Source organism: Pituophis catenifer, unplaced genomic scaffold, assembly GCF_029215685.1.
Source record: "Pituophis catenifer annectens isolate HBS135680 unplaced genomic scaffold, rPitCat1.0.hap2 SCAF_4, whole genome shotgun sequence".
Lineage (NCBI taxonomy): Eukaryota > Metazoa > Chordata > Lepidosauria > Squamata > Colubridae > Pituophis > Pituophis catenifer.
In genome coordinates this window covers 121,999,556-122,015,971 of record NW_027256884.1, presented here as the reverse complement: position 1 = coordinate 122,015,971, position 16,416 = coordinate 121,999,556, and the positions used below count along the sequence as shown (strand labels likewise).

General features: G+C 39.8%; 1 protein-coding gene across 1 annotated transcript in view; it reads right to left on the bottom strand.

Annotated features, from left to right (window-relative positions):
* NOX4 (NADPH oxidase 4) overlaps nucleotides 1-16,416 on the bottom strand; it is a 145,770-nt gene that overhangs the window by 17,552 nt on the left and 111,802 nt on the right. Inside the window, exons 14-16 of the mRNA XM_070944016.1 lie at nucleotides 5,124-5,243; nucleotides 3,001-3,109; nucleotides 916-984 (exon numbers count right to left, since the gene is read on the bottom strand). Of these exons, the coding sequence (XP_070800117.1) occupies nucleotides 916-984; nucleotides 3,001-3,109; nucleotides 5,124-5,243 (298 nt within the window). The remainder of the gene's footprint in view (nucleotides 1-915; nucleotides 985-3,000; nucleotides 3,110-5,123; nucleotides 5,244-16,416) is intronic.

Below are 16,416 nucleotides of genomic sequence, written 5' to 3'. Positions count from 1 at the left end.
ACCCAGATGGCTTTCATGCGTAAGGAGGGACTAGAACTCTCAGTCTCCTGGTGATTGGCTCAAAGTCACCTAGATAACTTTCATGCCTAAGGCAGGAATTAGAACTTATCATCTTCTGGTTTCTAGCTTGGTGCCCTAAGCTCTAGACCAGTGATGGCAAACTGTTTCGGCACTGAGTGCCAAAAAGGGAGCGCACGCACGTGGTACCGAGTACTGAAAAGGGAGCACTTTGTGTGCGCACAGGAAGAGGAGCTGCCCAGGAGGCATGCACGCACTGGAAAATGAACTTCTGGTTTCCGGCGCGCCAGCAACTCTTCCGGTTACTGCCACGCATGCACAAGTGCTGATCAGCTGGCCGGCAGGCATGCTCACGCCAGAAAACGGAAGAGCAGCTTTTCAGGATTCAGCCCTGCTGCATGCACAAAGCTGATGGTCATGCGTGCATGAGGACCAGAAACCCGGAAGAGGAACAGCTGGCACAGCACATGCCAGGCGACATGGCTCCGTGTGCCACTTCGGGCACGTGTGTCATAGGTTTGCCATCACAGCTCTAGACCAAACTGATTCTCTTAGATGTAATAAAAACATACTTGGTTTAAAACAAAAGTGGGGTAAAAAAAACGAACCCAAAATGTTTGCTGAAAAATATTTTGCTACTGAAGTAGTCCACATGCAGCCACAGGCTACCATCCGTGCACTAAGGTATCATGTCACCTACATATTTTCCATCGTTCCATTAGGTCACCAATGAACCTAAGCAGCAGAATACTCATCGGCTCAATTTCATTTCTCAAGCTCCCAGCATCAATGGACGATCCATGGGGCTTAAGGCAACCTCCGAATCTTAATTTGACATAGGTTTTTTTCAAGTATTTGAAGCACCACTTCAGCTGCGAACTGTATTTTGCAACATACCTGTATCCCGTCTGTTTGACTGAGGTACAGCTGAATATTGATAAAATCTGGTCGGTTTTCTTCCCACAGCTAGCACATAGTAGAAAAGGATGGGGGGGGGAATCATAAGTGAATTAGCATATTTTCTTATTTGTGGAAACAAAGCTCTTTCTATCATTAACCTCACTCTCAAGAAAGAGTTAGATGGCCAATCTAGCATGTTTCAGTGGTGTACCTTGACAGAAAGTGTGTACAGTTAAAATCTCGGCTCTGTTTTTTCTTAGCCAAGGAAATTGGGTCTTCCACTGTCATGAGTTTAGTTCAGTTTACTTTATTGTCATTGCACATGGTACAACGAAATTAAATGCCATCTTCAGTGTACATTATGACTATAAAAGTAAAAACACAAACATACATCCTTTACATTCTATATAATTGAAATTGAAAACCCGATCTTGCACTATACCGTAGAATTCAATACGGTTATTGCCCTGAGATAGAAGCTGTTTTTCAACATATTTGTCCTTGTTTTTATTATCCTGTACCGTCTGCCAGATGGTAATAGTTCAAAAAAAAAAAAAAGGTTGCCATGGATGAGATGGATCTTTAAGAATGTTTTGAACTTTCTTAAGGCAGCGGGAGCTATAAAGCTCTTCCAAAGAGGGGAGATGGCAACCAATGATCCTCTGGACAATGAAGTTGACCCTCTGGAGTGCTGTCCTATCTGCCACTGTGCAATTGGCAAACTATACACAGACTATGGGGAGGAGGAGAGATGGATCTTCTCTATTCACTCCAACTCTCTGCCAAAGTTGAGCCATTGGCTGCTATCTGATAGGAGCCAAAAATCAAGAACCAAATGTCCAAAACAATACCAAAGGGATTGAACCAGGAATCATAGCTAAAAATAACACAGCCACACAACAGAACTAGGAACACATTCCTGGAAAAAAAAATCTATCTCGGTCTCTGATCTAACAGTTAGAGCCAATCCTGAACAGGTCAGAAGCTAGCTTTCAAGAGTTCCAAGATACAGTATTGGTATGGAGTCCAAAATATCAATTGAGATCCCACTGCATTTTAACCAGTATAATTAAAAACTTAAGGACTGCATCACACTAAATGCAGTATTTAGGGTTCAACTTTAGTTAGATTTGGATTGGGTTGGGGAGGCTGAGTATGCTATGGAGACACAGCCCACTTGGTTCAGAGGATTGTGCAGAGGAAACATGCCAATTCAAAAAGTTAAACTGAATATAGTCCATCCCTGATATCTGACCATCAGTTCTAAGACAATCGTCAATTATTTTTCATGGCACTATGGGGAACTCAAAAATAGTAACTGTGAGAGGGAGTTGGAGTCCTAGTGGACAATCATTTAAACATGAGTCAACCGTGTGCGGCAATCCTTGGTTGTATGAACAGAGGCACAGAATCAAAATCAGGTGAAATATTAGTACTGCTTTATAAAGCCTTAGTAAGGCCACGCTTGGAATACAGCATCCAATTTTGTTCGCCACATTAAAAAGAGATTATAGACTCTAGAAAGAGTGCAGAGAAGAGCAACAAAGATGATTAGGGAATTGGAGGCTAAAACATATAAAGAACGGTTGCTGGAATTGAGTATGTCAAATGGAGACTTTGGAAAAAGTTCAGAAAAGAGCAACTAGGATGATTAAAGACCTAGAGACGAAAACATATGAAGTATGGTTGCAGGATTTGGGTTTGGCTAGTCTAGAGAAAAGAAGGACTGGGGTTGACATGATAGCCATATTCCAGTATTTGAGAGGCTGCCACAAAGAAGAGGGGGGGGGGGGCAACCTATTCTCCAAAGGACCTGAAGGCAGGACAAGAAACAATGGATGGAAACTAATCAAGGAGAGAAAGCAACCTGGAATTAAGGAGAAACTTCCTAACAGTGAGGACAATTAATCAGTGGAATAACTTGCCTTCAGAAGTTGTGGGTGCTTTATCACTGGAGGTTTTTAAGAAAAGACTGGACAACTATCTCTCTAAATGGTATAGGGTCTCCTGCTTGAGCAGGGGGTTGGACTAGAAGACCTCCAAGGTCCCTCCCAACTCTATTCTGATTCACTTACTCCTTACCTTGTTATGCAATTTGCAGAGTAGATCCGCAAACCAGTGGAAGGACAAGATGTCTCTGCACACCCAAATGAAGTAAAGCCTTCTGAGTTTGTAGTGGTTCCAGTCATCCCTTCACACACGAACCATGTTTGGGGGTGGGGAGAGGCAATATGAAATCACAAGTTCAAAATCAAGCAGCAATTTAATAGCAATAGCACTTAGAGACTTACATACCACCCCATAGTACTTTACAGCACTCTCTGGGCAGTTTGCAATGTCAGCATATTGCCCCCAACAATCTGGGGTTTTAATTTTACCAACCTCGGAAGGTTGGAAGGCTGAGTCAACCTTGATCCCGCCAGGATCGAACTTTAGGCTGTGGGCAGAGTCAGCCTGCAATAATGCATTCTAACCACTGTGTCACCAAGGGCTCCTTAAAATCCCTTTGTAGACATTGTGCTGAGGAGATGTGGCTGGTACACCAGGCAACAATGAGATGGACAGTGAGACAACACCACCATCTAGGTCTAGAAGGAGAGCTATTTTAAAGTTGCTATTTTAAAGGGTACCGTAACCAGAACTGAATCTGTTATCCAGCCTAGGCATCTATAAAGAATCTGCTTAGATTCCATGAGATCTTCTGGACTAGAAGACCTCCAAGGTCCCTTCCAGCTTGTTCTGTTCTGTTCTATTCTATTCTATTCTATTCTATTCTATTCTATTCTATTCTATTCTATTCTATTCTATTCTATTCTATTCTATTCTATTCTATTCTATTCTATTCCATTCCATTCCATTCCATTCCATTCCATTCTCAGAAATATCTTCTACTTAATACTTAGTAGAATTCATAAGTTCTTATGATAGTACTTAGAATTCCTAAGTACTTAGCACTTAGTAGAATTCCCAATTTTACTTAGGAATTGCCTCTTCTAGAGGTAGATGCTTAATCATAACCTTAATCACTTAATCCTCCAAGGAAAGATTGAAGGCAAACGGGATCCAGGCAGAAGAAGAACATCATGGCTTCAAAATCTAAAGGATTGGTTTGGACAAAACTCAACTGCACTTTTTCATGCGGCTGTTGATAAAAATAGGATCGCCAACATGATCGCCAACATCCGATGATGGATATGGCACAAGAAGAAGAAGAGGTAGATGCAGATCCCACCTTGCTCGCGTCTCTGAAGTGGTGCCTTCAACTTGAGCTATCTGGGGGTATTTCAATAGTTTGCATCTTTTTCTTACACTTATTGCACTAACTTTCATTTTTATTGTTCACTGTCCAGATCGTGCTGACCAGAAATGAAATTCATAAATAAAAATGAATACTTCAAGTTTACTACAAGAATTGCTCAGCGAATCAATCAAATCAGACAAAGCTTGAATAAAATCACTTGTTACCAGGGGTGAAATTTACTGACCTTCCCTACTGGTTCGGAAGTATGCGCCCCACCCCTGCGTGCTGGCTCCGCTCGCGCACGCTCCATCATCATGTCCAATTTTTGACCCTATGCGCAAAGCCTTCTGCACATGCGCAGAAGGTCAAAAACAGGTTACTTCCTAGTTAAAACATCTGGGTGGAGCCTCGCGCTGCCGCTGCTACTGATTCGCCAAACCACACACTGCCGCCGCTACCAGTTTGCACGAGCCGGACAGAACTGGCAGGATTTCACCACTGCTTCTTACCCATCTATATATTTCCATCCTAATATTTGCAGCTCCAGTTTGGTATGCTGACTAGTATGGTAGGGGAAACTGCTGGCAATAGTGTTTACTGCCAAGAAAATTGCAAGATAAAATTGTTTGGTGAACAATTTACACCTCCGTTCACCCCTTTCCTGCCTTTCTTTTTATTCTCCCACAGTGGAAACTCAAGTTTTCAAGTCATTCAGAGGGGACACCTGGAGCTTATTGCAAATGCCCCTGCTTGATAGGGTCATGCCAACTGGATCTCCCATGCCTCACAATTTCAAATTTCTGCACAGATTCAATATCCCCGATCTGCGAATGTTGCTGGATAAAAATAATAGTTTTTGATATTCCAGGAGGAATCTCGTTATTGCAAAATGTATTTGGTAGAAGGCGCTAGGTCAATCTTGGGGTGACATGGGGGCAACTTTAATGCAATGAAGCTTACATACAGCAGGGTATTGAAGATAGCTGAAAATGGAGTTACTCCGATGCCTCCAGCTATGCACAGGCTGACTTCATAATTGAAAGATTCTTCAAAGGGGCTCCCAAAGGGACCATCTACATACAGCCTAGAGGAGAAAAGAGGAACATTTTAAAGAATCAGTTAGCACAGCTCTTTTTAGATAGATAGATAGATAGATAGATAGATAGATAGATAGATGATAGAAAGATAGATAGACATGATAGAAAGATAGATAGATATAATAGAAAGATAGAGATGATAGAAAGATAGAGATGATATCTCTATCATCTCTAGAGATGATAGGGGGCCAGGGGGCTTTTTATCAGGTTTGCCTGATTCACCAGTTGCAGCCCTTTCTGGACCGGGACGCCTTGTGCACGGTCACTCATGCCCTTGTCACCTCCCGGCTGGACTATTGCAATGCTCTCTACATGGGGCTCCCCTTGAAGAGCACTCGGAGGCTCCAACTGGCCCAGAATGCAGCCGCGCAGGTGGTTATGGGCGCAACCCATTGTGCCCACGTGACACCCCTCCTGCGCGAGCTGCACTGGCTCCCGGTGGTCTTCCGGGTGCGATTCAAGGTGTTGGTTACCACCTTTAAAGCGCTCCATGGCATAGGATCCAGGTACCTTTGAGACCGTCTTCTGCCACCAGTAGCCTCCCAGAGAGGGTCTCCTCAGGGTGCCATCGGCCAAGTTATGTCGGCTGGCGACACCCAGGGGGAGGGCCTTCTCTGTGGGAGCCCCAGCCCTGTGGAATGAACTGCCCCTGGAAATGCGTAAGATCTCCGACCTCTGGGTATTTCGCTGTGCCCTTAAGACCCTGCTGTTCCGCCAGGCCGGGCTATCAATGTAATGATTTTAAATTGGATGTTTTAAATTTTGGGGGGTTTTAATATTGAGCCGAAATTATTTAATAATTTTAAATAACTTTAATTGTTGTTTGTCTTTGTGCTTTTAATAGGCTGTACACCGCCCTGAGTCCTTCGGGAGAAGGGCGGTATAGAAATAAGATGATGATGATGATGATGATGATGATGATGATGATGATGATGATGATAGAAAGATAGATAGATAAGAGAGATTGAGATAGAGAGATTGATATATATATATATATATATATATATATATATATATATATATATATATATATATATATATGATAGATATATAGATAGATAGAGATGAGAGAGAGAGAGAGAAATGATAGAAAGATAGAGAGAGAGAGAGAGAGAGAGATTGATAGATAGAGATAGAGAAAGAGATAGATGATAGAAAGATATATATAGGGAGAGAGAAAGAAAGAAAGAGATATAGAGAGATAGAGAGATAGAGAGATAGATGATAGATAGATATACAGAGATAGATAGAAATATAGAGAGAGAGATAAATGATAGAAATATAAAGAGAGAGAGAGAGAGATTAGAAAGATATATACATAGAGAGAGAGAGAAAGAAACAGATATAGATAGATAGATAGATAGATAGATAGATAGATAGATAGATAGAGATAATAGAAAGATAGATAGACAGACAGACGGATATGGACAGATAGATGATTAGATAGATAGATGATAGGTAAATAGATAGATAGATAGATAGATAGATAGATAGATAGATAGATAGTGGATGGATAGAAAGATAGATGATAGAGAAATAGATAGGTAGGTAGGTAAGTAGGTAGAGAGATAGATAGATAGATAGATAGATAGATAGATAGATAGATAGATAGATAGATAGATAGAGAATGGATAGATAGATAGATAGATAGATAGATAGATAGAGAATGGATAGAAAGATAGATATAGATAGATAATCTCAAATTGCCAAGAGATGTGCAGCACCAATGAAATTTATCCATCAATCCATTGATAAATTTATAATTTATATATTCTATTATTTCTATTTTATATACAGGTAGTCCTCGCCTTACAACAGTTCATTTAGTGGCAGTTCAAAGATACAACTATAATGACTTACGATCATTTTTCATGCTTACCACCGTTGTGGCATCCCCTGATCATGTGATCAAAATTCAGATGCTTGGCATCTGACTCATATTTATGACGGTTGCAAAGTCCCATCATAAATATGAGTCAGTTGGTCATATAATCCCCTTTTGTGGCTTTCTGACAAGCAAAGTCAATGAGGAGGCCGGATTCACTCAACAATCTGGTACTAATGTAAGAAATGCAGTGATTCATTTAACAACTGTGGCGAGAAAAGACATAAAATGGGGCAAAATTCACCTGTCTCGCTTAGTAACAGAAATTTTGGGCACAATTATGGTCATAAGTCAAGAACTAGCTGTAATATAAATAAATGATAACTGTAAAATTACTTCATAAATTATAAACATTCATAAAATCACATTATTAATGCATTATTATTAACACAGGGTTTTTTCGTATCAAAAGACCAGAACATGAGCTACTTGCATAAAATTTATCAATCAATCAATAACTCCCTTTTTATGACCCTGTAACCCCTTAATTTTAGGAGTAGAGGCGGGGCCACTGGATGGAGTTGAGGGTTTACTGGTCAGATCAATAAATATGCAATTTACATTGTGTTCATTTCACTCTGCAAGGTGTCTTCGGATGGATTATTATATTATTTGTATTATTATATACTATAAATAAATAACTAATAAATAATCATAACAATTATTGTTATCAATAAATTACAAACATTCATAGAATCACCGAGCCTTAGAATTGGATTGAGATATACATGTAATAAACTGACATTTAATTTGGATCTGTTAAAAGTTAGGATAGAATAGAACATAATTTAGAATAGAATAGAATAACGGAGATGGAAGGGACCTTGAAGGTCTTCTAGTCCAACCCCCTGCTTAGGCAGGAAACTCTACACCACTTCAGACAAATGGTTATCCAACCTCTTCTTAAAAACTTCCAGTTGCATTCACAACTTCTGGAGGCAAGTCGTTCCACTGATTAATTGTTGTATCTCTCAGGAAATTTCTTCTAAGTTCTAAATTGCTTCTCTCCTTGATTAATTTCCACCCATTGCTTCTTGTCCTGCCCTCAGGTGCTTTGGAGAATAGCTTGACTCCCTCTTCTTTGGGGCAGCCCCTGAGATATTGGAAGACTGCTACCATGTCTCCCCTAGTCCTTCTCTTCATTAAACTAGACATACCCAGTTCCTGCAACCGTTCTTCATATGTTTTAGCCTCCAGTCCCCTAATCATCTTTGTTGCTCTTCTCTGCACTCTTTCCAAACTCTCAATATCTTTTTTACATCGTGGGGACCAAAACTGAATGCAGTGTTCTAAGTGTGGCCTTACCAAGGCATTATAAAGTGGTATTACAAAGTTCTACTATCTGCATTTAAAAAACATTTTAAGCTACTTAACTTAATTTCTATTTATTATTATTTTTGCCTCGGTGAGCCTCGGTGACGCAGTGGTTAGAGTGCAGTACTCCAGGCCACTTCTGCTGACAAACGGCTGCCTACAATTAGACAGTTCAAATCCCACCAGGCTCAAGGTTGACTCAGCCTTCCATCCTTCTGAGGTGGGTAAAATGAGGACCCAGATTGTTGGGGGCAAGAGGCTGACTCTGTAAACCGCTTAGAGAGGACTGTAAAACACTGTGAAGCGGTATATAAGTCTAAGTGTTGGAAGGAAGGAAGGAAGGAAGGAAGGAAGGAAGGAAGGAAGGAAGGAAGGAAGGAAGGAAGGAAGGAACCGTGATGGCACAGTGGTTAGAGTGCAGTACTGCAGGCTACTTCTGCTGACTATCGGCTGCCTGCAATTTGGCAGTTCAAATCCCACCAGGCTCAGCCTTCTGACTCTGTAAAACCACTTAGAGAAGCTGTAAAGCACTATAAAGCGGTATATAAGTCTAAGTGCTAGTGCTAGTCTTTCCCCATTACTTTCACCTGCAATTGGTATTTGGAAGCATGCTCCCTCTGACCTAGAAATAATCGGTCATTTCAAGGAACCATAACCCTTCATGCTACTCCCTCCTGTGAATTTATCCAATCCAATTTTTAGAAACGGTTGCTTGATGGGGATGAAAACCCTTTGCCGAATGAAATTATTTAGGACTTCTGCTTAGAAACCAGAATGTGAAAGGCCCCCAAGCACAGCTTTGCATATCTTGCAATTGTTTGGCATTTAACAATCCTTAGATATTCATGAAATTTCCAAAATGCTTTACTGTAAGAGGTTGTCATGGCTGAGAGAAAACCAAGGCCTCAGCCTCCTTTGTTTCAGAATGCAGATATTTAAAACTAAGACAAAGGGATTAGAACTGTAATCATTTTACCGAAGTCGTTCAAATAAGAGGCTTTTTTTTAAAAAAAAATACACCTTAAAAGACCCTCGAGAGCTGTTAATTACGCAAGCATAAAAACTCCAGAGAAATAGCAGGCTCCGCTAACTGAGGAGTGAAAAGAAAGAAAAAGGGACAGCCATTGTGGAACAAAATAAAACTTTCCAAGGTGATGCTAAATTCTTTCAATGACTTTATAAGTTAGACACGATTGTTCAAAGTTACAGCAGCCTTAAAGAGGTGCTTTATGGCCAGTAAAGCACTTGCAATTGTCATAAAATGTCATAATGTTCTCCCGTGCCAGTCCTAGGATTGCAATCTGGGTGTTTGGTAATCAGGTTACGCTTTAGAGCAACCAATTGCCGAGTGACCAGATTGCAATCACATGACAGCCCTGCAGAATATTATGACGTTTTGTGACAGGTGGAAGTGCTTTGCAGGTCATTTTAAGCACCCTTTCCAAGGCTGCTATAACTCTGAACAATCGTTAAGCAAATGGTCGTTAAGCAAGGACTAACGTATATGGCAGTGATGGCAAACCTCACGCGTCTAGGCCGCAACCCGAAAGAGAAGCTGTCCAGGGCGCATGCACGCACCCGAAAATGAACTTCTGGTTTCAGCTACTGAACTTCCGGTTTCAGCCAGTTACTCTTCCGGGTTTCTGGCGCGCATGCGCACGTGATGATCAGCTGGCTGGCGCGCATGCTCATGCAGGAAAACGGAAGACCAACTGAAGATCATCTAGTTTCCGGCACTGTGCATGCAAAAAGGCCAGCTGATTGATGTGTGTGCATGCGCGCCAGAAACCCAGAAGAGGAACGGGCAGTGCCGGGCATATCAGGTGGCATGGCTCCACATGCCACTTCGAGCACACGTGCCATAGGTTCACCATCATGGTTATAAGCCATTGAAAGTGATTGCTTTCTAAGAGCCACTATGGCACAGTGGTTAGAATGCAGTATTGCAGGCTAATTCTGCTGGATGACTGCTGACTGCCGGCAGTTCAATTCTCACCAGGCTCAAGGTTGACTCAGCCTTTCATCCTTCCGAGGTTGGTAAAATGCAGACCCAGATTGTTGGGGGCAATAGGCTGACTCTGTAAACCGGTTAGAGAGCACTTATATACCATTTGGAGAGAAGTGGTATATAAGTCTGAGTGCTATTGCAATCTTCTCCGATGGCCTGATTCATCAAACATGGCATATTTACCAAATGAGAAGCTGAGAGAAACCAATCACTAATATACTCATCTACCCCATTATTATAATCCAAAACTGACATTCACTCATCCTTATCAAAGGTTATTGTAATCTTCCCAATCCACTTCTAGAATGTCCTTCCTTATTGATAGTTATCCATCTACCCTATCAGTCATGTCTCCTCTGAAGGCTCCTTGATATGGAAGGCATGAAATAATCTACCATGAGCATCCTGGAGGTACACTGGCCACTATGGAAGACAAGAAGCTGGATAGGTAGGGCTTTAATCTAATTCATCAGGGCTATCTTACATTCCTCAGAAATCCAATTAGCTTCCTGTGTCTCTTCTTATCACTGGGATTTTACTGAATGTCAGTGAAAAGTCCTTTTCTTTGCTCTAGTTACATAGCAGTCTCACTGAACATAATTTTCAAGGAAACAGACTAGTCTATAAAGGATTTTTCACTCTTTAGTTTATGATCCTTATCCTTACCTTTCCTTCTTTTGGGGTTGTAGAAAGTTAGCACCCACCCCTCTCCTAGAAGAATGAAATATTCTAGGAAATATAAAAAAGGCAGAATATTTCCCCTAAAAGAGAAATAAAAAATCTTAAAGGAAACAGAAACTCAGCCTCAGCTCCCTGCCCACAGGAGATATTTTAGTGCCAACCTATCTACAAGACAAAAGACAGGGCCAGCCTATCTACAAGACAAGAGACTTTCACCCTCAGGACATAATAGGATTAGCCCTCTACCCATCTAGCAGTAGAGCTCATCACATGGCACCTGGGAATATTACGTCAGCCCAAGGTTCAACCGAACTTGATTCAGACAAACATGACTCCACATGAGAGTCTGACAACAAGCAATAGAATACAGTTCTTGAACAGGAAGCTCAAGGGCAAAGGCCAAGAGAGGGTATAAATACCTCTCTCTTTCAAAGCCATGTGCTCAGTTGCCCAGGATTTAAAACACATGTGGTCCTGTTCACCAATAAACCATTTTTCCAATCAGCCTCCATGTTTCCAACATCTTTCTTTCCGCTTGGAACTGAACCCAGATGGACATTTCTTCCAACAGGGTTATAAAGCTTACTTCTTTGGAAATTTGTTAATATGGCGTCAATGTTTTAATAAACAGTCCAGGATATAACCCAATGGGATTAAATTGCTTGATGTCTGTCAGATATAAATGCCTTATTCTCTAATGTGTAAATAATGTATATATGGAACATCAGGGGTTAACTTATTCTTTGGACTTTAATGTATTCATAATTTACCACTCCCATTCCTGGCTCCACCCCTTGTATATATAAGGAGCCATCCTCCCCATTTTCATTGCTTCTATCTTGAATATTCAGCGAATATAGAATGCCTATTATGATTAAAGAGAAATATATTTAAATCTCTAACTTCTATTATCTTTATTGAGTCTGATCCTGAAAATATTGCATCAAGCTGGTAGCAGAGGATGGTTAATTGACTCAATAAGTAATAAAAAATGTCCAAGAAAGATAGGCCCAACACCAGGGCCTACAGCAAAGAAATAGAAACTGACCAAGAGACAATCAACGAATCCACTAATGCGATTTCGAGAGAATCCGAAGAATACACCACTGAAGAAGAAGAACTGATGAGTGAAAATAACGACCAGGAAGAAATCGAGATAGAAAATAACGAACTCAGGTCAGAGATATTAAAGATACTAAAAAGCCAAAAGAATGATGAAAGCCTCATCGCGGACCTCCAGGAGATGCTGAGAAACAGCGGAGCAGCGAGAGAGAAAAACGTCATTAAAGAAAAACCCAAAGATCAAAAAACTGTGAGTGAAATGACTACTGAGAAAATAGTTGTAAAAAAGAAAAGATGTGACATCGCGCGAAATTTTGAATGGCAGCCATCTTGTTTTCAACGAACTTCAAAAGAGAGTGAAGCGGAGCCAATCAAAACGCTCAGTTCAAAATTTCTGGCGCGAAAAACGCTATCAGACGAAGAAAGTGAAAAAGAAGTCTCAAACTCTTCAGATGAACCAAAATCAGAAAGTGAAGACGATTTAACAAAGTCTCAAGTAAAGTCAGCAATGAAAACACTTTTTGCTGCTTTTGGGCCAAGATTGAAAATTTCCAAGACATCAACAAAGAAGCAAGAAATCAAACCGACAACTCAAGACCTGCACGCTCCCATCCTGACTTCGAAAACGACGACACCCGAGCCCAGAGAGCCATGCCGATTCCGTCCTACACCGCAGACAGAATCGAGTGCCAGCGCACACAAGAGAAAGAAAAGAACCGTCGCCACCACCAAAGCCCCAAAAACCGAGCCAGAGACCGACTCATCTGAAGAGGAGCGGATCGAGAGAGCTGAAATGGAGAGAACCTTCCACAACGGCGCCAAAGAAGAAATGAGCAACGCGCATGTGCAAAACTACGTAGACGGCCCCGAAAGACTTGAACTGGCCAGAGAACCGCGCAGACTCGTTACAAGCATCCCAATGCCGTTCTGTAATTTCCTGCACTTGAGAGACCACGGACTGTCTCAGGTTGTAAGTAATGGACAGAATAATGTAGGGAATTTACCCAGTGACTTCCCAAAACTTAGAGTTGATGGCATTAATTTACAAGAGTGGTACCAACAGCTTCAGGTTATTTTTATGAAAGAAAATTTACTATTCTTTATAACTAGTCCTCCAAGAAGACCTTGGACTTTAAAAATAGATTGTTTACATCATAGAGCATTTTTCATAATAATTTCTAGCGTGTCTCCTGCAATGTATCATAGCATCAAACCAAACCTAACTGTATCAGAAATAATTCAATGCATGTTTAATCTATTTCACAGCGATAGCGTAGCCACAACCACGAGAATGTCTAAGGATTTCTTTTCTTCTAGAGTGAAACCAGGGGTTTCTATAAGTGAGCATTTGATAAATCTAAACAAAATAAGAGCAGAGCTGCAATTGAGGGGGGAAGTGATTTCAGATCAAACAATGAAAAGTGTTATTATCAATTCACTTGATCCATCATGGGATAGCTTTATGTCACACTTAGATACCATTAATTTGGGATATTTATCAATAGAAAGTTTATCTAACAAATTGATAGCAGAAGACAATTCAAGAAAAAATCGTTTCAGTAACCAAACAGAACACAAATCTTTTAGGAAAGTAGTCTTTCAAGATAAATATAATGAGGCCTTTAGATGCCACAATTGTGGATCCAGGGAACACAGTAGAAGAGACTGTCCCAAAGTCCCAAGGGAAAGACATAGGCCAGAATACAGGAGCAAATACAATTACAGACAATCTTCCACAGATAGACACAAATATAGAAGTCCACCAAATTACAGAGAAAGTAGAGGGGGTAGAGAAAATTCAAAAGAGAGAAAATCTGGGTCACTAAATGGGCTAAATAAACAAGACAGCACCAGAACACAACAAGATGAGAACAATAATTGGCTTATTGATTCTGGTGCAACAAATCACACCACTAACAACAAAAGTATATTATCTTCATTTACAGAAGATAAGTTTGTGATAAAGGTAGCTAATCAAGAAAAGGTTCAAGTATTAGGCAGAGGAAATGTGACCTTGCCTGGTTTAGGGAAAATAGAGGGGGTATTATTAATCCCAGAAATACCTCACAACATACTGAGTGCCATAAAACTAAGCAGAGAATCTGACATCAATATAGTTTTCTCAAAGGGGAAAGCAACTATAGAAAAGAACAAAACAAATGTAGGCACTGTGATGATAAAAGGGGGTCTACCCTATCTGATAACCAAAGAAAGATGGTTACATAACATTGATTCAAATATGGAAGATTGTATTGAAGCAGATGATGAAAATGTCAGTAACAGTGACAATGATGAATGTAAAATAACTCATGATAACAAAAATACACACAATGAGAAGAAACCAAAAATAGGTAAACCAATTCATGATGAGTGTGCTCACATCTTACATAGGAAGTTAGGACATGCAAGCTTTCCTGTAGTACAAAAAATGACTGAACACGCAGAAGGTGTCAAAATAAAAAATTGTGAAAATTATTTGGAATGCTCAGTATGTAAATCCACCAAACTAAAAACCAGTCCCAGACCAAAAAAATCTAACAGATCAACCAACAATATTTTTGATTTGGTACATATGGACTTAGTTGGTCCATTAACTCCATCAATTACCTATAGAAAACGTTACTTCCTAACAATAGTGGATGATTACAGTCGCTATGGTTTTGTTTACACATTAAAGCACAAGGATGAAACCTTTCAGAAATTTAAGGAATTCTACAAACGCATAGAAACACAACATAATATTAGAATAAAACAAATTATGACAGATAGGGGATGTGAATTCATGTCTAAAGAATTCTCCCAATGGTTAAAGGATAGAGGGATGCTACATTTCACGTCCAATCCATTTTCTGCATTTCAAAATGGGATTGCAGAGAGAAAGAATTCCACACTACAAACCATGATTAGATGCACATTAGAGGATGCTGGTTTAGGCAAACAATTTTGGTCAGAAGCCTTACATTATTCAAATTACACTCAAAATAGGACATGGTCCAGTATTGTGAATAAGACACCATATGAGGTGATGTACAATAGAAAACCCAAATTAGCACACATGCACATATTTGGAGTTACTGCAGACGTACACATACCTAAACAATTGAGGAGAAAGGGAGAAAACGTATCCAGGAGATTAAGATTCATGGGATACGAAACTGGAACCAAAGGGTACAGATTCATTGATAATAATAACAAATTTATAGTATCCAGAACAGCTGTGTTCCATGAGCAGGCCAATTGGTCTAAATTGCACCTTAATGAAATATTTCCTAATGAAAGCAAAGATAATATATCTTGCGAGGAAGGAACAACAGAAATTCAAAGTATTAACAAAAGTAAGAACAAAACCAAAACTTGGACAAACAGTCAGCATAAAATAAAGACAGACACATTAACAAAAAAGGAAGCTAGATTTTTACATGACAACCATAGCAAACCTGAAAGAAATATTAGAAACAATAGAAACCAAATACCAAATAAATACAAAGATTACATAATGCATATGGATAGAGAACAAATAACACCTAATACATATGAGGAAGTATTGAAACTTCCCCGTGAAGAAAGAGAAAAATGGGAACTAGCTATGGAAAAAGAGATGGAAAGTTTACAAGGATTAAATGTATTCACACCTGCGATCGCACCTAAGGATAAAACAATTATAGGTACCAGGTGGATTTATAAAATTAAGAATTTAGAAGGAGGTAATACCTTATACAAGGCCAGATTAGTTGCACAAGGTTATGCACAAAAATATCCAGAAGACTATACTGACACATATTCACCAACAGTGAGAACAGAGAGTGTCAAAACAGCTCTTGTAATAGCATCTGCACTCAATCTGGACGTGTTTCAATATGACATACAGACTGCATACTTACATGCAAAATTAGATAAGGAAATATATGTAAGAGCACCACACAGTCAATACACTAATAAGAACGAAATTTGGTTATTAAATAAGAGTCTGTATGGATTGAAGCAATCTGGAAAAAGATGGTACGATTGTTTGGTAAAAGTACTTAAAACCATGGATTTCAACGCCACCACTGCTGATAACTGTTTCTTTGTAAAAAAAAGTAATGATCATATTGAATTTGTATTAATTTATGTGGATGATATTTTATATATTGGAAAGCATAAAGAGAGCAGGGAAATCTTTGTAAATAAGTTAAACGAACACTTCTCATTGAAATCACTAGGTAGAGTG